We start from the raw sequence: 22,573 nt of genomic DNA, 5'->3' as shown, positions 1-22,573 counted from the left end.
AGAGAGATTTTACACAAGGCTCTATAAAAGGAGTCATACAGGAGGACCTGGAGCACCAACTCAACCTCTTCAGAATCACAGGGGCATTTGCCCTTGAGGGTTTGGGCAAACATGCATTCCCAAGGCACAGGGGAAGGAGGCTGAGAGCCAGTGGACACAACAGTAATCCTACAGAACAGCAATGAGCAGCCATTCCAGTCATGCCAGATGCTGATGTGACTCCAGGTCCACTCAGCCAAATTCCAAGATGCTGACTGCACCATGCTACATGTTGGAGTCTTCACTGGCTACAAGGTCTTCTATTATGAGCTTCTAACGTCTAATTTCACCCATACACCACTGGTCTATTATTATCTAATGAAAGGGAAATTAAAATAACAGTTCTGAATATTTTCTTCAGCAATTTTCTTCTGCAATTCCACAGGGAATCCCGAGCATTGGATGAACAACTACACTCCTGCTTGGTTATTAACAGGGCTATAATTAATATGCTGCTCCTCAAAAATCCCTGTGTATTTTGTCTGGCCACTGGCAACATAACACAAAGGATACTACAACTTAACCAGAATTATTTAAATACTGTCTGGGATCAGCAAGTCTAATTTTGGATACTTCCATATTGTGTCCCCTCAGGAAATTAATCTACCATTTAAATGAGACAATTTTTATGTTGGAAAAACCTATTCTAGTATTGCCAGAAAAAAACATAGTTTCTGCATAAAACGAAGAGTTGCCTTTGTATTAAGGATGGTGTTTTTAGTGTTCTTGCTGCTGGAACTGATTTCTTACAATGTATGTGAGGCTCACATAGCAAAATGCAGGCTCCAAGGTCCACACCATCCACTTCACATGTATCATCAGCCAGGAGAATTCCTCATTGGTGGCATAGTTTTCCATGGTGGCTTCATCGTCTCTCCAGCAACATTCACTGAGGAACCCCCACCAGTACTGCCTGAAGAGCTCGTGTAAGGACTAAGCCACTCATTTTATTACATCAAAGGAATGATCAAATCTAGAGTTGCAGCCTCAGAATAATGAGTGAGGCAGCAAATGTTTACCCTTTTATCTGGGGGAATCCACTTTAGATATGAATGGGACTTATGCTGGTGCACAAAAAAAGGAACAAATGTCTTGTGAATTAAGAGAATATAGGAGAAATTCCCATTTCTGGATAGAGAAATGAATATAAATGTATTGAAATGTATGTATGCATGTTTGTGTGTTTGGGAGAGGCCTTATAAGCAGCCCATTTTGCTAGACTTTATCTGAACTACTAGACTATTAGTAAGAATGTATTTTTAAAAACCTGTTCTGAGGCTGAATGTCCTTATGCTTTCATTTTCTGAACTTAGACTAAGCTTTGTTTCAGCACTGAAAGGTACTTATTATGAAGTATAGAACGACCAGCACTGACTCACGAAAAGGAAGTCACTGCAGAGAGAGACCAGAGAGACCAGAGACTTTGTAAGTGTCAGAAAAAGACCTCAGACATGTAAGGGAAGACGTCCCATGAGCCCCACATTAGCAACCCCTACTCTAGATACTACTGAGTTTAAAATATTTAAAAACTTGGACAAAAGTAAGAGTGGTACCTACAAATACACAAATCTAAGATGAGGAAAACTTGGCTTGCCAGTAGTACATGTGGAAAGGTTCAAGGGATCTGCATCAACAGAAGTATAGTGTCCTGATGAAAGGAAATAATAGTACTGTTCTATTCTGCCCTGGTCACCTGAAGTCTGTGTCCAGTTCTGATCACCACAATTTAAGAAGGATATTGACAAGATGCAACACGTGCAGAGGAGGGCTACAAAGATGGTCTGGAAACCAAACCTTATGAGGAACGGATGAGGGGGTTTGGTATGTTTATCTATGATGAGACTGAGGAGAGGAATGATAGCCATTGTAAAATATCTCAAGAGCTGTCACCAGGAAGATGGAACACGCTTGTTTTCTCTTGCTCCAAATCAGGGTATTCAATTTACAAGAAAGGAGATTTCAAATAAACATCAGAGAGAACCTTCTATTGATAAGAGCTATTCAATAGTGGATCAGACTGAGAGTTAACCCCACTGAACTCAATATGATTAACTACTCTGTTGATATGTAAAAGAATACTTATTTTGAAGTTCCTGCTGATACATTTGCAACTCTCATTCTAGGGTGGTGCCTAAGGGTTACCAGCACATTGTGGCCTTGGCATTTGCAGTCAAGCAGATCAATGAAGACCCTCACATCCTACCCAATATCACCTTGGGCTTCCACTTATATGACAGCTATATCAGTGCAAGGAGCACATATCTTGCCACACTGCTGCTTTTATCCATGGTGGAGAAATTTGTCCCTAACTATATATGTGATGTTGAAAATAGTCTGACCGGGGTCATTGGGGGACTGGATTCTGAAATCTCCTTTTATGTGGCAACTATTTTGGATATCTATAAGATTCCGCAGGTAGGACACTCATGATCAATACCTCTATTAGCTTGCATAGAGAAGAGGCAGGTTCCTCAGCATCAGTTCCGGGTGAAGATGAAATTGCAAGGAGAACCATGTATACCACCTTGAGATTCTTGGAAAATAAAGATGGTACATAATTGTAATATAAGCAAACAACAGACAGACAGACAGACAGACAGACAGACAAACCTGAATAAAGGGGAAGATTGCAATACCTGTGGGGATGCCGGTGGCGCTGTGGGTTAAAGCACAGAGCCTAGGACTTGCCAATCAGAAGGTTGTCAGTTCGAATCCCCGTGATGGGGTGAGCTCCCGTTGCTCTGTCCCAGCTCCTGCCAACCTAGCAGTTCGAAAACACGTCAGAGTGCAAGTAGATAAATAGGTACCACTCCGGCGGGAAGGTAAATGGCGTTTACATGCGCTGCTCTGGTTTGCCAGAAGTGGCTTAGTCATGCTGGCCACATGACCTGGAAGCTGTATGCCGGCTCCCTCGGCCAATAAAGCGAGATGAGGGCCGCAACCCCAGAGACGGTCATGACTGGACCTAATGGTCAGGGGTCCCTTTACCTTTACTGCAATACCTGAAAAAAAAAAATGTAACTCTAACGTCTTACACACAAATTTAGATCACTTACAGTATATAACAAATGCCACTGATGGGAGAGTGGGCTTCTCTCTCACCAGCAGTTTTTGGTTATGCATCATTTTCTGCTTAGTTAGGAGGGTATCTGAATTGAGCTGCTGAGTAAAGGGGGGGAGTTGCTTACTGGATAAAAGAAATAAGATTTTAGGCGCCAGTGGAAAAATTAGTGAGGAGGGCATGTCAAATAAGCTGGGGAAGTGGGGAAAATGCTTACAGCTACAAAAACCTTACAGGTAGGAGCCAGTACAATAACTATTCCTCTTTAGCACACCCAACATAATTAAAGAAACAGAGAAGTTATGGCAAACTGCAGATACAATCCAGTTCCGCAGGCGAACAGTAAAAGTAGTTAGCAGCTGATTCACTAGTGAAATAAATGTTCATAAATAAAGTCTGAGAAGAATCAGCACAGTTTTGCTGTGTGATGGAGCATGTGCATCATGAAGAAGAAAGACGAAGCTTCAGAGAAGAAATGTGCATCTAACCCAATTTGCAATTCTGACAAAACCAGAAAATGTCCAGGAAATCTGCTGTTTGGGGCACGGTATGTTTCCCCATTCAGTTTTATCCATTGTACAAGACCCTGCCAAATTTTGCAACGACATAAAAAAAACTTTTGTTTGTTTTTAAGTGAAGTAGACACAATGCCCTGCTCCAGTCATCAATGTGTAAACAAGATTCATAAAAATAGTAAAATACAGACACAGTGCCCCTCTCCATTCAGCAAAGCACAGGTTTCCAAACCACAAATGGGAGATGATCCCAGTTTTCAGCCCATCTGCATGTGGGTCTTTTGTATAAATGAGAGAGATGCACCAAACCCTGAAATGTTGACAAAGGGCATATTTGACTAACAGGGTTCACCACATAATGTATATGAATACTGTGAAAGGAATCTGTTTTGTCTCTTCTCCTTATTTACTTTTTAGCTCATTTATGGCTCTGCTCCGGTGATGAATGATAAAAGCCCAGGGCTTCCCTTCTACCAGATGGCAGCCTCAGAAGCCCTTCAGTATGAGGGAATTCTCTCTTTGCTTCTGCATTTCAGGTGGACATGGATTGGAGTCATTGCAATGGACAATAACAGCGGAGAAAGATTTGTGCAAACCATTTTCCCAATATTTACCAAGAGTGGTGTCTGCTTTGCATTCCTAGAAAGAATCCCCAGTTTAAGTTTTATTTCTGAAATAAATGGCATGCAAGAACAGGGGGCAAGTATAAATCATAAAATTTTTAGCAGCACAGCTAATATAATAATTGCCTATGGAGAATCTTATTCCATAGCATATTTGAGATGGCTTCCATACCTATCAGTACATGATGACATGACATACAATATAAAAAGTAAAGTATGGATAATAATGGCCCAGGTTGAGTTCACTTCATTAGTCATTCAAAGGAACTGGGATGCAGGAATATTCAATGGTGCTATATCCTTTGAAATTCACTTCAGAAACCCACCTGGATTTCATCAATATGTTGTGCACAGAAACCCTTCCAGCGCAGATGGGGATGGTTTTATCAGGGACTTCTGGCAACAGGCCTTTGAATGTGTGTTCCCAGGTATGACTGCAGGCAAGGTGGAGGGGAATATTTGCACTGGAGAAGAGAAGCTGGAGAGCCTTCCTGGATCATTTTTTGAAATGAGCATGACAGGCCACAGTTACAGCATCCACTGTGCTGTCTACGCCATGGCCCATGCTTTACATACCATGTTCACATCCAGACTCAGGAACAGAGAAATGGCATACAGAGGGAGAGGGAAGAATCCGAATCAACAGTTTTGGCAGGTAATAGGCTAAACATCCTCAACTGGAAGAGGCCTGTTATTCCCCCACAAGATATGGGTTACCAAAATGTTGTCAACTTGCTCATTCATCTCAGACAAGGAAAATCACTTCCATGGTAGAAGTTTGCAGACCACTAATATGTTACTGCATTCACAGATAAGAAGCAGCGGTAATGATCGAGAGAGATGTTTAGCATTCTCTTTATCCCATATGCACAAAATCCTCACTCGGAGCATGTGGTTGCACACCACTGTGGTGTCTCCTGAGATCAAGAGGGACAGAGGGAAAGTGGTGTGGGGAGGGGGAGATAAAGAAAGGTTGTTAAAACGAAGTGAGGGATGTGGGAGAGAGAAAATTGGTGGTCTCTCCATCCTTGGACCTGACTCCACTCACAGTTGACTGTATCGCCACCCACCACTTGCTTTTTTTTTTTTTCATAAAATATTTATTGAAGTTTTCAAAAAAAATTTAAAAAAAACAAAAAAACAAAACACACACACACAAAAAAAGAAAAACCAAATGCAAACATATATCTTTCATTAACATTTTTCCTTGACTTCCCCACATCTCCTCTTCTTGTATTCCAATTCAATTTTTAGTTCAACAAGTTCCTATCCCCAAATTTTACCTTATTATATTTAAATCCTTTTGTTTAACCAATTTTGACATAAATCTCAATCTTGATACATCAAATCTTATTCTTAATACCTTTTTCTAAAGTCGACCCCAATTCCATTTCACGATTTCCCCATTTTAATCTAAAATAGCAAAACAGATTATTTACAAAAAAGAATATATTTATACCGCCTTTGGATACCCAAAACCCCACTCCCCACTTTTCCCGGTTTCAATCCCCAACCAATGTCCATCAATCCATCTGGTATCAGCCTGGTGATCTCACATCCGAGGCCCTTAAATCTCTTTCCTTTCCTCTCTGCCGGTTTTTCTGATAGTCCTTTATGTTAAACGCCAGATCTCGGAGAAGCTCTGTCCCCATAAGGTCCATACTTCTTCCTGCCAGGCCACCATATTTAAAATTGTAATCCAAATCTTGTTTTTTACTTCTTTTAAGACCAAATGTCCCAAAAACTCCTGCTTCCACTTTGGTCAAATTTATCTTTCCCTTTAAGTCCATCTTTACAGGCCTCTGGCCTGCCAGGTCTCCATATTTATGATTGTAATCCAAATCTTGTTTTTTGCTTCTTTCTTTGATCCTCTGCTGCATTATAGCTCCTCCTTCCTTTCCCTCTAAGTTGTCATATGTAGCTTCTTCAAATTTCTCAAGTTCCTTTTCTTGTTCAGCTGCAAGAGTTATTAGTTCAAGGGCACAGTCTTTTTGTTCTGGTACAGAGACTTGAGTCAAGTCCCTTCCAATTTCCACAGGTTTGTTTGCTTTTTCATTCAATATTATGACATTTTTAGCCAAAACAATGCTTTGTTCATGAAGTTTTCCCAGGCTTCGAAATATCTTCTCGAGTGCCGTCTGTATTTTTCCACTTACAGCCATTCTGTAATGTCCCAGAGCCCCCTCTAGGGGAGTGCTGGTTACTTAGTATTCCTTCCAGTTGTAAATCCAAAAGTCCTTTATTTTCCTTGGTTTTCGACAATTTGTTACCTATATGTAACCAATATAACCAGCCGAGGCAATAGAAACAAAGTTCTCTCTCTTTTTTCCCTCTCAGCTTTGACAGCTAATTTGACAGCTGTCAAAGTCTTTTAAATCTCTCCAACAGGCTCCCTCGCGGATCGCTCCCGGGTCCTGGGGGAGGGGTATCAATCCACTTTCAAAATTAATTCTTATCCTCCAGCACATTCACTTATACTGCCAAAACGTGAAATTAGTTACTTTTGACTTCCCACGAAGAAAATGTTCTTTTCAACCTTAGTTATCTAGTCCTTGCTTTAAAATGTTTACAAAAGGGGGAGACGGACTTCCTCTTTACGCCTTCCCCGCTCGTGCCGAATCAAAAAGGGGTGATTTTTAATGTCCAATTTCCGAAATACTCACGGGTTGTTACTTTTAGTCCAAATTTCAAAGGAAGAAGTCAGCGCTCTCCAACCATGGCATGCGGCTTCGCTTCGCGGAGACGGGTAGACAGCTCTCAGCTCCGCGCCGCTCACCCCCGGTATGTTCCGGAGCCTTTAAAAAGGCTCCTTTGCAGCGGGGGGGGGGATGCAAATGGAGCCCGCCGAGCCTTCAGTTCACAGGCTTCCCCGCCTGTGATTTTTTTCGGGTCCCCGCTTCGCCGTAGCGGTAGAACCCTAGCTCCACGAAGCAGATTTCCTCCGGAGATCGGAGGAAATCCGCCATTACAGTTGCAAGCGCTAACCGGAAGTCTCGCCACCCACCACTTGCTGTAGGTCCTGCCCACAGGATAAAGGTACCTTAGCCATGTATTAGAACTGCAGCCTTTTACAAACGTCCTTTTTTTGTTTTCAATCTAGCTCCATCACTTTCTGAGAAGTATCTCATTTAACAATACGGCTGGAGATGTGGTCTTCATCAACCAGAATGGTGAAGTGGTATCTAGCTTAAATATTGTCAATTGGATTATATTCTCCAACCAAAGTTTGCAAAGAGTGAGTGTTGGGAGGATAGATCCACAGGCTTCTCCAGACTCATCATTCATCCTTGATGAAGATGCCATAACATGGAACAGTTGGTTTAATCAGGTAGGACTGTATAATTAGATAATTCCAAGGAGATTCATTCTTGCATACGCAATGAATATTCACCTGCATGTCTACTCATTGTCTTTTAAACTACATGTTACTGTGTAGAATATGACCAAAGCATCCAAGTACCACATTAAGAGCCAAAAGCTTACTGCTAGAAGTCACTCAAGGAATAAAGGCAAATATTTTATTTTATTATATTTATGAATATTTTATAAATATTTCTTAACATTATAAAATACTGATTTTTAACTGAAGAAAAGAGGATAGATAAGCCCCAAGATTTTGCCTTACTTGCTAAAAAGTGGGGAACTGCTATGTAATCACAAAACCCACACATCCCAGAACAATAGAGGGAGTATGACATCACTTCAACCATTACTACTACTAAAAAAATATAGCCATTCTACATATTGCTGAAAGGCTGACTCAGCTTTGCATCATAGAGAGCGGCTCAGGAACATGAAGATTTCCAAGCTCATTCTTCTCTTGCTGATCCTTCTGCTCTTTCATTTACATAACAGACTCGGCCTCTTTCTCTCTGTACTGAGACATGTCTTCCAGGATCCAGCAAGAAAGTGAAGGAGGGACAGCCACCTTGCTGCTACGATTGCATCCCATGTGCAGAGGGGAAGATTGCAAACCAGTATGGTAGGGAAAATAAATAGATTAAATAGATCCAGACTCAAAAGTAATAATTGAAAGGTGTTGTAAGGACAGATGAGTTTACGTTTCAAAATAGATAATCTACTGTGTGTGTGATCCTGCCTCTTTGTGATCATTGCCGTTCAGATAGTCTAAATATGCCAATGAAATGAGAATGACCATGCACTGAGAGTAGTTGGATGGTATGTGGTTCAAAGCATTTCTTCTTCTACTTCTTCTTCTTCTTCTTCTTCTTCTTCTTCTTCTTCTTCTTCTTCTATCACTCATAGCCGAATAAGATTGTCTTCCATAAACACAGTTTTAACAATGCGTCTGTAAGTGACTGTGGAGGTCAGTTCTGGATCCACACGTCCTTCCACAGTAGGGACATTGGTTTCCGGATCAGAGTTGATCATTATGTGGATTGGCCAAGCGTGCCTTTGTCTTTGCGCATTTCTTTCTTGCGTCCTGAGCATATCTAGAGGGGAACTTGGCACTCCTTCTCACTTACACAGGCTGCACCCAGGCTAGTGTGCATAAACATTCAGATGGCAACTGCACTGGCTGTAGCACTTACAAGACCACATAAATCTGAACCAATTAAATTCAAGAATACTGTGGTAATCAAATATAGTGGTACCTCGGGTTAAGAACTTAATTTGTTCTGGTGTCCGTTCTTAACCTGAAACTGTTCTTCACCTGAGGTACCACTATAACTAATTGGGCCTCCCGCTGCTGCTGTGCTGTTGCCGCACAATTTCTGTTCTCATTCTGAAGCAAATCATTCTTATCCTGAGGTACTGTTTCTGGGTTAGCGGAGTCTGTAACCTGAAGCATCTGCAACCGAAGGTACCACTGTACAGAGAATCATACCATATAAGGTTTTGACATACGGAGTATGCTCGGACTGTGGTCAGACTATTCTCGGTAACTGGAGTGAAATACAATACTGAGGTGAAATCTAATCCTGAAATAAAATTTTAGCAGACCATGAGGAAACTCCTTCATTTAAACTGTGATTTGGACCAATCATAAGGAGACAACAAAGTGCATTAGGAGGAAATGGGGTGAGGGAAACAAAGTGTTTCAATTGGATAGGAAATTAAACTTAATGGAATGTGTGGAATTTATGCCAAACGTAAAAAACTGTTTGGAACTCTTTGTATGATGTTTGGTTGTTTTAGGGAATTATCCCCAGCTGAACCTTCTGTGCAGAATTAAATACTTTGGACTTCTTATCCCCTCATGGTCTCATGTTGTTTATTGGCATATCCATGAGACAGAGAAAGCTTAGATTGCAACAATACCATATTACAGAGCATCAGACAGTATAAAACATGTGCTTTGAATTAAATAGAGCTCGTTTCTTCTCAGACAGAAGATAAACTTTTCAGCAAGCTGAAAAGTATGACCTAATATATTTATTTCCCCCCAGATATGAATGACTGTAATAAATGCGCAGACAAAGACTATCCAAGCAAGAACCGGGATGCATGTCTACCCAAGGATATAAGTTTCTTGTCTTATGAAGAACCTTTGGGCATCAGTTTAGCCTGCTTCTCTCTTTTCCTTTCCCTGATCACAGTTCTGCTACTAGGTATATTTATGAAGCACCATGACACACCCATTGTCATTGCAAACAACCGAAACCTCACCTACGCTCTCCTCATCTCTCTCCTGCTCTGCTTCCTTTGTGCTTTGCTCTTCATTGGACGACCTGACAAGGTCACATGTCTCCTCCGGCAACCAGCTTTTGGTATCATCTTCTCAACCGCTGTTTCTTGTGTCCTGGCAAAAACCTTCATGGTGGTTTTGGCCTTCATGGCAACAAAACCAGAATCCAGGATGAGGAAATGGGTGGGGAAAGGACTAGGCCACTCCATTCTCCTTTTCTGCTCCATAGTTCAAGCAGGGATATGCACTGTGTGGCTGGCAACCTCTCCCCCATACCCAGATGTAGACATGCACTCAATGACAGAAGAAATAATACTAAAATGTAATGAAGGGTCTGTAACAATGTTTTACTGTGTCCTCATCTACATGAGCTGCCTGGCTACTGTAAGTTTTGCTGTGGCTTTCCTCGCCAGGAAGTTACCAGACAGTTTCAACGAAGCCAAGTTCATCACTTTCAGCATGTTGGTCTTCTGCAGTGTTTGGCTGTCCTTTATTCCCTCCTACCTGAGCACCAAGGGAAAATACATGGTAGCTGTGGAGATCTTCTCCATCTTAGTCTCTGGTGGTGGGTTGCTGGGTTGCATCTTTTCCCCCAAATGTTACATAATTGTTATGAGGCCTGAGCTGAACAATAGGGAACAGCTAATAAGGAAGAAAAATTAAAGAAATAATAAACCTGCCCTTTGCTTGCTTTTATGCTTTTTTCTGTGTGTACAGTAGAATATTTGGAAATATATGTTCGGCTGCTTCCTTTTATATATATATTTTTAATGTACTCCAAATTTCCATAATTGAAAATTCATTTGTAAAATTGACTTATTTGCTTTGAAGAAACAATCATACGTTTACACATACATTATTCTCTTGTAGCATGTGCTAATAAGAAGACTCAAAGCAATTCTTGTCAAAATATATGCAAGTAAATCTTTATCTGGCCTTAATTCTCAGTGATCAAACTTGTTTCACAGCTTTCAGCATAGTAGGATCTGTGAAACTGTACTATTGCAGGCCATGGAATATTGGAATATTCATTTATGAATTATTGTTCTGTTCTGCTAACAGATTTTGCCATCAACCTATCCATACCCAGGATCGTAGAAATGAAGGATGATCCTCTTAAATCAGGCCAATGGACCATCTGGTCCAGCAGCTGGTACTCTCACTGACCAACCAGATACCTGTGGGAAACCTTCAAGCCGTACCCAACTGCAAATGCACTGTCCCCACCATTGTTTACTATGTCAGTAAGTTCCATAGTTTATCTATGTACTGTGAGATAACATATGCCCCATTGAATTGGGTTCCCCTGCCCCCAAGATTTTGTCTGAATCATGTCTCCTTGGAGAAATTCAGAGTCCTAGATAAGAAAATGTAAATGAATTCTGACCTGGTCCTTGGAAAAGATGGCAACAAAGGACCCTGCAGACCTCACTGTGCCACTCATTTGACAGATGGAGAGCCACAATTGGTATTAATTCACCAACACATGTGATGGATCAGAACGGTTAATTCATAATACATATACGTTTTATATATGTGGCAAATATTTTGTTTGCTATTCCACTGCTGTTGGCATCCTTCAGCAAATGTTTGATGAGCAGATAAAATTGATTAGATCTAACCATGATGAATGGAGAATGCAAGTAAACCAGAGTAAGCCCCATTAAACCTTAAATTTTTTATTTCTGAGTAAACATCTGTACTGTTATACAGCAAGCTAACTATGCTTGTTAATGATTGTCTGTACGATTATGGTCCCCTGACAGAAGGTTCAGATATTCAAGTGGAGACAGAAATGGAAGGAAGTAGGACTAATAATAATAATAATAATAATAATAATAATAATAATAATAATTTATTATTTAAAACCCACCCATCTGGCTGCGTTTCCCCAGCCACTTTAGGTGGCTTACAGCAGATATAAAAACACAGTAAAACATATTTCTTTTGTTGTTATCTGCTTTTAATCCCCCTAGTTTGGATTTGGATGGGAGTTTGGATGGGAAGCCTATAGTCCTCCAGATATTGCTAGACTACAGCCCTCATCATTGCTGACCATTTTCCATACTGGCTGGGGTTGGTTGGTTTTGGAATCCCTCAACATCTGGAGTGCCACACATCCCCAACCCTTGCCCTAGTGGAAGTGAAGCAGAATACATATTTAAAAAATAAAATGCATAAGTTTGCAGAAGGAGTCAGAGACACCAGCATCACCGAATGAAGGTGGACACTGAATTAAAATTCACCAAAAGGGCTAGAAAGTCAGGCTCAGCAACTTTGGGAATCCTCACCACCCGCAGCTGCATCTGGAGGAACTGTGTGGTCTGAGAGATTTCAAGAATCCTCTCTCTCCCTAAGGTGCTAGCTCACATAGGCTGAAAGAATCAAGAGAGATTTTTCACAGGGTTCTATGAAAGGAGTCATACAGGAGGACCTGGAGCACCAACTCAACCTCTCCAGAATCACAGGGGTATTTTGCCCTTGAGGGTTTGGGCAAACATGCATTCCCAAGGCACAGGGGAAGGAGGCTGAGAGGGACACCACTGTCATCCCCCAAAACAGCAATGAGCAGCCATTGCAGACATGCCACATGGCTGGTGTGAATCCAGGTCCACTCAGCCAAATTCGAAGATACTGACTACACCATGCTACATTTTGGAGTCTCCATTGGCTACAAGGTATTCTATTATGAGCTTCTAACTTCTAATTTCACCCATACACCATTGGTCTATTATTATCTATTGAAAGGGAAATTAAAATAACAGTTCTCAATATTTTCTTCAGCAATTTCCTCTGGAATTCCACAGGGAATCCTGAGCATTGGATGAACAACTACACTCCTGCCTGGTTATTAACAGGGCTATAATTAAATCTGCTGCTTCTCAAAAATCTCTGTGTATTCTTTGTGGCCACTGGCAACATAACACAAAGGATACTACAACTTAACCAAAATTATTTAAATACTATCTGGGATCAGCAAGTCTGATTTTGGATACTCCTGGATTGTATCCTCTCAGGAAATTAATCTACTATTTAAATGAGACAATTTTTATCTAGGAGAAGCTAATTATAATATTGCCAGCAAAATCATAGAACAAAGAGTTGCCCTTATATTAAGGATGGTGGTTTTAGTGTTCTTGCTGCTGGAACTGATTTCTTACAATGAATGTGAGGCTCACATAGCAAAATGCAGGCTCCAAGGTCCACACCATCCACTTCACACGTATCATCAGCCAGGAGATTTCATCATTGGTGGCATTGTTTCCCATGGTGGCTTCTTCTCCTTTCCAGCAGCATTCACTGAGGAACCCCCACCAGCACTTCCTGAAGAGCTTGTGTAAGAACCAAGCCACTCATATATTACATCAGAGGAAGGACCAAACCTAGAGTTGCAGAATAATGACTGAGACTGCAAACTTTTACCCTTTTACTTGGGGAAATCCACTTTAGATTTGAATGGGACTTATGCTGGGGCAAAAAATTGGAAGGAATCTCTTGGGAATGAAGAGAATACAGGAGAAATTCCCATTTCTGGATAGAGAAATGAATGGAAATGTATTGAAATGTATGCATGTTTGTGTGTCTGGGAGAGCCCTTTTGAACAGAAATTTTTGATAGACTTTATCTGAACTACTAGAGTGTTAGTAAGAATGAATTTTTAAAAACCTGTTCTGAAGCTGAATGTTTCATTTTCTGAACTTAGACTAAGCTTTGTTTCAGCACTGAAAGGTACTTATTATGAAGTATAGAATTCAGTAAATTCCAATGACAATCACTGACTCATGAAAAAGAGGTCACTGCAGGGAGAGACCAGAGACTTTGTAAATGTCAGAAAAAGACCCCTCTGGTGTGGACAGCAAGACGTCCCATGGGCCCCACATTAGCAACCCCTGTTCTAGATACTATTTACCTTAAACGATTAGAAATTTGGGACAAAAGTAACATGAATTCCAGTAGGGAAAAATGCAGAAAAATAAGATGAGGAACACTTGGCTTCCCAGTAGTAGGAAAGGTTCAAGGGATCTGCATCAACAGAAGTATAGTGTCCTGATCAAAGGAAGTACTAGTACTGCTCTATTCTCCCTTGGTCACCTGGAGTCCTGTATCCAGTTCTGATCAACACAAATTAAGACGGATACGTATTAGCAAGCTGAAACATGGGCAGAGGAGGGCAACAAAGATGGTCTGGAAACCAAGCCTTGTGAGGAATGATTGAGGGAGGTTGATATGTTTAACTATGGTGAGACCGAGGGGAGGAATGATAGCCATTTTCAAATATCTCAAGGGCTGTCACCAAGAAGATGGAACAAGCTTGTTTTCTCTTGCTCCAAATCAGGGTATTCAAGTAACAAGAATGGAGATTTCAACTAAACATCAGGAAGAGCTTTTCTACTGATAAGAGCTATTCAATAGTAGAACGGACTGAGTGTAAATCCCCATGAACTCAATATGATTAACTACTTTGTTGGTGTGTAAAAGAATACATTTGTTGAAATTCCCTATGATGCAGTTTGCAACTCTCATCCTAGGGTGGTGCCTAAGATTTACCAGCACATCGTGGCCTTGGCATTTGCAGTCAAGGAGATCAACGAAGACCCTCACATCCTACCCAATATCACCTTGGGCTTCCACTTATATGACAGCTATATCAGTGCAAGAAGCACATATCTTGCCACACTGCTGCTTTTATCCATGTTGAAGAAATTTGTCCCTAACTATATATGTGATGTTGAAAATAATCTGACTGGGGTCATTGGGGGACTGGATTCTGAAATCTCCTTTTATGTGGCCACTGTTTTGGATATCTATAAGATTCCACAGGTAAGACACCCATGGACAATACCTCTATTAGCTTGCATAGAGGGAGAGGCAGGTTCCTCAGCATCAGTTCCAGGTAAAGCTGAAATTGCAAGGAGAACCATGTACACCACCTTGAGAACCTTGGAAAATAAAGGTGGTACATAATTGTAATATAAGCAAACAAAGACAGACAAACCTGAATAAAGGGGAAGGTTGCAATACCTAATATATATATATATATATATATATATATATATATATATATATATGTAACTCTCCCCTGTCTTACACACACATTTAGATCACTTACAGTATATACCAAAGGCCACTGATGGGAGAGTGGGCTTCTCTCTCACCAACAGTTTTGGTTATGCATCATTTTCTGCTTAGTTAGGAGGGTATCTTAATTGAGCTGCTGAGGAAATGGGGGAATTGCTTACAGGATAAAAGCAATAAGATTTGAGGTGCCAGTGGAAAAATTGGTGCAGGAGGGCATGTCAAATAAGCTGCTGGGGAAGTGGGGGAGATGCTTACAGCTAAAAAAACCTTACAGGTAGGAGCCAGTACAATAACTATTCCTCTTTAGCACACCAGACATAATTAAAGACACAGTGAAGTTATGGGAAATTACAGATACAATCCAGTTCTGCAGGAGAACAGTAATAGTAGTTAGCAGCTGATTCACTAGTGAAATAAATGTTCATAAATAAAGTCTGAGAAGAATCTGCACAGTTATGCTGTGTGATGGGTCTTGTGCATCATGAAGAAGAAAGACAAAGCTTCAGAGAAGAAATGTGCATCTAACCCAATTTGCAATTTTGACAAACACAGATAATGTCTAGGTAATCTGCTGTTTGAGGCATTATATGTTCCCCCTATCAGTTTTATCCATTGTGCAAGACCCTACCAAATTTTGCAATGACATAAAAAATGTTTGTTTGTTTTTAAGTGAAGTAGACACAATGCTCTGCTTCAGTCATCAATGTGTTAACAAGATCCATAAAAATAATAAAAAACAGACACAGTGCCCCTCTCCATTCAGCAAAGCAAAGGTTTCCAAACCACAAATGGGAGATGATCCCAGTTTTCAGCTAATCTTCATGTTTTTCTTTAGTATATGTGAGAGAGAGCCTCACAAACTCATAGAGATTGGCAAAGGGCATATTTGACTAACAGGGTTCACCACATAATGATTATGAATACAGTGGTACCTCGAGTTACATACGCTTCAGGTTACATACGCTTTAGGTTACAGACTCCGCTAACCCAGAAATAGTGCTTCAGGTTAAGTACTTTGCTTCAGGATGAGAACAGAAATCGTGCTCCGGTGGCGCGGGGCAGCTGGAGACCCCATTAGCTAAAGTGGTGCTTCAGGTTAAGAACAGTTTCAGGTTAACTAAGGACCTCCGGAACGAATTAAGTTCTTAACCTGAGGTACCACTGTACTGTGAAAGGAATCTACTTTGTGTCTTCTCTTCCTCCATTGACTTTTTAGCTCATTTATGGCTCTGCTCCGGTGATGAATGATAAAAGCCCAGGGCTTCCCTTCTACCAGATGGCAGCCTCAGAAGCCCTTCAGTATGAGGGAATTCTCTCTTTGCTTCTGCATTTCCAGTGGACGTGGATTGGACTCATTGCAATGGACAATGACAATGGAGAAAGATTTGTGCAAACCATTTCCCCAATATTTACCAAGAGTGGTGTCTGCTTTGCATTCCTAGAAAGAATCCGCAGTTTAAGTTTTATTTCTGAAATAAATGGCATGCAAGAACAGGGGGCAAGTATAAATCATAAAATTTTTAGCAGCACAGCTAATATAATAATTGCCTATGGAGAATCTTATTCCATGGCAAATTTGAGATGGCTTCCATATCTATCAGTACATGATGACATGACATACAATATAAAAAGTAAAGTATGGATAATAACGGCCCAGGTTGAGTTCACTTCATTAGTCATTCAAAGGAACTGGGATGCAGGAATATTCAATGGCGCTATATCCTTTGAAATTCACTTCAGAAACCCACCTGGATTTCATCAATATGTTGTGCACAGAAACCCTTCCATTACAGATGTGGACGGTTTTATCAGGGACTTCTGGCAACAGGCCTTTGAATGTGTGTTCCCAGGTATGACTGCAGACAAGGTGGAGGGGAATATTTGCACCGGAGAAGAGAAGCTGGAGAGCCTTCCTGGATCATTTTTTGAAATGAGCATGACAGGCCACAGTTACAGCATCCACTGTGCTGTCTACGCCATGGCCCATGCTTTACATACCATGTTCACATCCAGACTCAGGAACAGAGAAATGGCATACAGAGGGAGAGGGAAGAATCAGAATCAACAGTTTTGGCAGGTAATAGGCTAAACATCCTCAACTGGAAGAGGCCTGTTATTCCCCCACAAGATATGGGTTACCAAAATGTTGTCAACTTACTCATTCATCTCAGACAAGGAAAATCACTTCCATGGTAGAAGTTTGCAGACCACTAATATGTTACTGCATTCACAGATAAGAAGCAGCGGTAATGATCGAGAGAGATGTTTAGCATTCTCTTTATGCCATATGCACAAAATCCTCACTCGGAGCATGTGGTTGCACACCACTGTGGTGTCTCCTGAGATCAAGAGGGACAGAGGGAAAGTGGTGTGGGGAGGGGGAGATAAAGAAAGGTTGTTAAAACGAAGTGAGGGATGTGGGAGAGAGAAAATTGGTGGTCTCTCCATCCTTGGACCTGACTCCACTCACAGTTGACTGTATCACCACCCACCACTTGCTGTAGGTCCTGCCCAGAGGATAAAGGTACCTTAGCCATGTATTAGAACTGCAGCCTTTTACAAATGTCCTTTTTTTGTTTTCAATCTAGCTCCATCACTTTCTGAGAAGTATCTCATTTAACAATACGGCTGGAGATGTGGTCTTCATCAACCAGAATGGTGAAGTGGTATCTAGCTTGAATATTGTCAATTGGATTATATTCTCCAACCAAAGTTTGCAAAGAGTGAGTGTTGGGAGGATAGATCCACAGGCTTCTCCAGACCCATCATTCATCCTTGATGAAGATGCCATAACATGGAACAGTTGGTTTAATCAGGTAGGACTGTATAATTAGATAATTCCAAGGAGATTCATTCTTGCATACGCAATGAATATTCACCTGCATGTCTACTCATTGTCTTTTAAACTACATGTTACTGTGTAGAATATGACCAAAGCATCCAAGTACCACATTAAGAGCCAAAAGCTTACTGCTAGAAGTCACTCAAGGAATAAAGGCAAATATTTTATTTTATTATATTTATGAATATTTTATAAATATTTCTTAACATTATAAAATACTGATTTTTAACTGAAGAAAAGAGGATAGATAAGCCCCAAGATTTTGCCTTACTTGCTAAAAAGTGGGGAACTGCTATGTAATCACAAAACCCACACATCCCAGAACAATAGAGGGAGTATGACATCACTTCAACCATTACTACTACTAAAAAAATATAGCCATTCTACATATTGCTGAAAGGCTGACTCAGCTTTGCATCATAGAGAGCGGCTCAGGAACATGAAGATTTCCAAGCTCATTCTTCTCTTGCTGATCCTTCTGCTCTTTCATTTACATAACAGACTCGGCCTCTTTCTCTCTGTACTGAGACATGTCTTCCAGGATCCAGCAAGAAAGTGAAGGAGGGACAGCCACCTTGCTGCTACGATTGCATCCCATGTGCAGAGGGGAAGATTGCAAACCAGTATGGTAGGGAAAATAAATAGATTAAATAGATCCAGACTCAAAAGTAATAATTGAAAGGTGTTGTAAGGACAGATGAGTTTACGTTTCAAAATAGATAATCTACTGTGTGTGTGATCCTGCCTCTTTGTGATCATTGCCGTTCAGATAGTCTAAATATGCCAATGAAATGAGAATGACCATGCACTGAGAGTAGTTGGATGGTATGTGGTTCAAAGCATTTCTTCTTCTACTTCTTCTTCTTCTTCTTCTTCTTCTTCTTCTTCTTCTTCTTCTTCTATCACTCATAGCCGAATAAGATTGTCTTCCATAAACACAGTTTTAACAATGCGTCTGTAAGTGACTGTGGAGGTCAGTTCTGGATCCACACGTCCTTCCACAGTAGGGACATTGGTTTCCGGATCAGAGTTGATCATTATGTGGATTGGCCAAGCGTGCCTTTGTCTTTGCGCATTTCTTTCTTGCGTCCTGAGCATATCTAGAGGGGAACTTGGCACTCCTTCTCACTTACACAGGCTGCACCCAGGCTAGTGTGCATAAACATTCAGATGGCAACTGCACTGGCTGTAGCACTTACAAGACCACATAAATCTGAACCAATTAAATTCAAGAATACTGTGGTAATCAAATATAGTGGTACCTCGGGTTAAGAACTTAATTTGTTCTGGTGTCCGTTCTTAACCTGAAACTGTTCTTCACCTGAGGTACCACTATAACTAATTGGGCCTCCCGCTGCTGCTGTGCTGTTGCCGCACAATTTCTGTTCTCATTCTGAAGCAAATCATTCTTATCCTGAGGTACTGTTTCTGGGTTAGCGGAGTCTGTAACCTGAAGCATCTGCAACCGAAGGTACCACTGTACAGAGAATCATACCATATAAGGTTTTGACATACGGAGTATGCTCGGACTGTGGTCAGACTATTCTCGGTAACTGGAGTGAAATACAATACTGAGGTGAAATCTAATCCTGAAATAAAATTTTAGCAGACCATGAGGAAACTCCTTCATTTAAACTGTGATTTGGACCAATCATAAGGAGACAACAAAGTGCATTAGGAGGAAATGGGGTGAGGGAAACAAAGTGTTTCAATTGGATAGGAAATTAAACTTAATGGAATGTGTGGAATTTATGCCAAACGTAAAAAACTGTTTGGAACTCTTTGTATGATGTTTGGTTGTTTTAGGGAATTATCCCCGGCTGAACCTTCTGTGCAGAATTAAATACTTTGGACTTCTTATCCCCTCATGGTCTCATGTTGTTTATTGGCATATCCATGAGACAGAGAAAGCTTAGATTGCAACAATACCATATTACAGAGCATCAGACAGTATAAAACATGTGCTTTGAATTAAATAGAGCTCGTTTCTTCTCAGACAGAAGATAAACTTTTCAGCAAGCTGAAAAGTATGACCTAATATATTTATTTCCCCCCAGATATGAATGACCGTAATAAATGCGCAGACAAAGACTATCCAAGCAAGAACCGGGATGCATGTCTACCCAAGGATATAAGTTTCTTGTCTTATGAAGAACCTTTGGGCATCAGTTTAGCCTGCTTCTCTCTTTTCCTTTCCCTGATCACAGTTCTGCTACTAGGTATATTTATGAAGCACCATGACACACCCATTGTCATTGCAAACAACCGAAACCTCACTTACACTCTCCTCATCTCTCTCCTGCTCTGCTTCCTTTGTTCTTTGCTCTTCATTGGACGACCTGACAAGGTCACATGTCTCCTCCGGCAACCAGCTTTTGGTATCATCTTCTCAACCGCTGTTTCTTGTGTCCTGGCAAAAACCTTCATGGTGGTTTTGGCCTTCATGGCAACAAAACCAGAATCCAGGATGAGGAAATGGGTGGGGAAAGGACTAGGCCACTCCATTCTCCTTTTCTGCTCCATAGTTCAAGCAGGGATATGCACTGTGTGGCTGGCAACCTCTCCCCCATACCCAGATGTAGACATGCACTCAATGACAGAAGAAATAATACTAAAATGTAATGAAGGGTCTGTAACAATGTTTTACTGTGTCCTCATCTACATGAGCTGCCTGGCCACTGTAAGTTTTGCTGTGGCTTTCCTCGCCAGGAAGTTACCAGACAGTTTCAACGAAGCCAAGTTCATCACTTTCAGCATGTTGGTCTTCTGCAGTGTTTGGCTGTCCTTTATTCCCTCCTACCTGAGCACCAAGGGAAAATACATGGTAGCTGTGGAGATCTTCTCCATCTTAGCCTCTGGTGGTGGGTTGCTGGGTTGCATCTTTTCCCCCAAATGTTACATAATTGTTATGAGGCCTGAGCTGAACAATAGGGAACAGCTAATAAGGAAGAAAAATTAAAGAAATAATAAACCTGCCCTTTGCTTGCTTTTATGCTTTTTTCTGTGTGTACAGTAGAATATTTGGAAATATATGTTCGGCTGCTTCCTTTTATATATATATTTTTAATGTACTCCAAATTTCCATAATTGAAAATTCATTTGTAAAATTGACTTATTTGCTTTGAAGAAACAATCATACGTTTACACATACATTATTCTCTTGTAGCATGTGCTAATAAGAAGACTCAAAGCAATTCTTGTCAAAATATATGCAAGTAAATCTTTATCTGGCCTTAATTCTCAGTGATCAAACTTGTTTCACAGCTTTCAGCATAGTAGGATCTGTAAAACTGTACTATTGCAGGCCATGGAATATTGGAATATTCATTTATGAATTATTGTTCTGTTCTGCTAACAGATTTTGCCATCAACCTATCCATACCCAAGATCGTAGAAATGAAGGATGATCCTCTTAAATCAGGCCAATGGACCATCTGGTCCAGCAGCCGGTACTCTCACTGACCAACCAGATACCTGTGGGAAACCTTCAAGCCGTACCCAACTGCAAATGCACTGTCCCCACCATTGTTTACTATGTCAGTAAGTTCCATAGTTTATCTATGTACTGTGAGATAACATATGCCCCATTGAATTGGGTTCCCCTGCCCCCAAGATTTTGTCTGAATCATGTCTCCTTGGAGAAATTCAGAGTCCTAGATAAGAAAATGTAAATGAATTCTGACCTGGTCCTTGGAAAAGATGGCAACAAAGGACCCTGCAGACCTCACTGTGCCACTCATTTGACAGATGGAGAGCCACAATTGGTATTAATTCACCAACACATGTGATGGATCAGAACGGTTAATTCATAATACATATACGTTTTATATATGTGGCAAATATTTTGTTTGCTATTCCACTGCTGTTGGCATCCTTCAGCAAATGTTTGATGAGCAGATAAAATTGATTAGATCTAACCATGATGAATGGAGAATGCAAGTAAACCAGAGTAAGCCCCATTAAACCTTAAAATTTTTATTTCTGAGTAAACATCTGTACTGTTATACAGCAAGCTAATTATGCTTGATAATGATTGTCTGTACGATTATGGTCCTCTGACAGAAGGTTCAGATATTCAAGTGGAGACAGAAATGGAAGGAAGTAGGACTAATAATAATAATAATAATAATAATAATAATAATAATAATAATTTATTATTTAAAACCCACCCATCTGGCTGCGTTTCCCCAGCCACTTTAGGTGGCTTACAGCAGATATAAAAACACAGTAAAACATATTTCTTTTGTTGTTATCTGCTTTTAATCCCCCTAGAGTTTGGATGGGAAGCCTATAGTCCTCCAGATATTGCTAGACTACAGCCCTCATCATTGCTGACCATTTTCCATACTGGCTGGGGTTGGTTGGTTTTGGAATCCCTCAACATCTGGAGTGCCACACATCCCCAACCCTTGCCCTAGTGGAAGTGAAGCAGAATACATATTTAAAAAATAAAATGCATAAGTTTGCAGAAGGAGTCAGAGACACCAGCATCACCGAATGAAGGTGGACACTGAATTAAAATTCACCAAAAGGGCTAGAAAGTCAGGCTCAGCAACTTTGGGAATCCTCACCACCCGCAGCTGCATCTGGAGGAACTGTGTGGTCTGAGAGATTTCAAGAATCCTCTCTCTCCCTAAGGTGCTAGCTCACATAGGCTGAAAGAATCAAGAGAGATTTTTCACAGGGTTCTATGAAAGGAGTCATACAGGAGGACCTGGAGCACCAACTCAACCTCTCCAGAATCACAGGGGTATTTTGCCCTTG

General features: G+C 40.8%; 2 protein-coding genes across 2 annotated transcripts; both read left to right on the top strand.

Annotated features, from left to right (window-relative positions):
- Positions 1–4,038: 4,038 nt before the first annotated feature.
- On the top strand, positions 4,039–10,551 carry LOC310747103 (vomeronasal type-2 receptor 26-like; the record flags this gene model as incomplete). Its single annotated transcript, XM_083581437.1, has 4 exons — positions 4,039–4,893; positions 7,339–7,566; positions 8,094–8,220; positions 9,650–10,551. Exons 1-4 carry the CDS (start codon positions 4,057–4,059, stop codon positions 10,549–10,551), a joined length of 2,094 nt encoding a protein of 697 aa, XP_083437563.1. The 5' UTR covers positions 4,039–4,056.
- Positions 10,552–16,189: 5,638 nt separating this feature from the next.
- Positions 16,190–20,768, top strand: LOC310747100 (vomeronasal type-2 receptor 26-like; the record flags this gene model as incomplete). Its single annotated transcript, XM_083581434.1, has 4 exons — positions 16,190–17,044; positions 17,556–17,783; positions 18,311–18,437; positions 19,867–20,768. The coding sequence occupies exons 1-4, from the start codon at positions 16,208–16,210 to the stop codon at positions 20,766–20,768; spliced, it is 2,094 nt and encodes a 697-aa protein (XP_083437560.1). The 5' UTR covers positions 16,190–16,207.
- Between the last annotated feature and the right edge of the window lie 1,805 nt (positions 20,769–22,573).

The sequence above is a fragment of the Podarcis filfolensis genome, assembly GCF_964270895.1.
Source record: "Podarcis filfolensis genome assembly, chromosome: 13".
Taxonomy (NCBI): domain Eukaryota; kingdom Metazoa; phylum Chordata; class Lepidosauria; order Squamata; family Lacertidae; genus Podarcis; species Podarcis filfolensis.
Note: the sequence above shows the minus strand (reverse complement) of the source record. Positions and strands in the feature narration are given on the sequence as shown.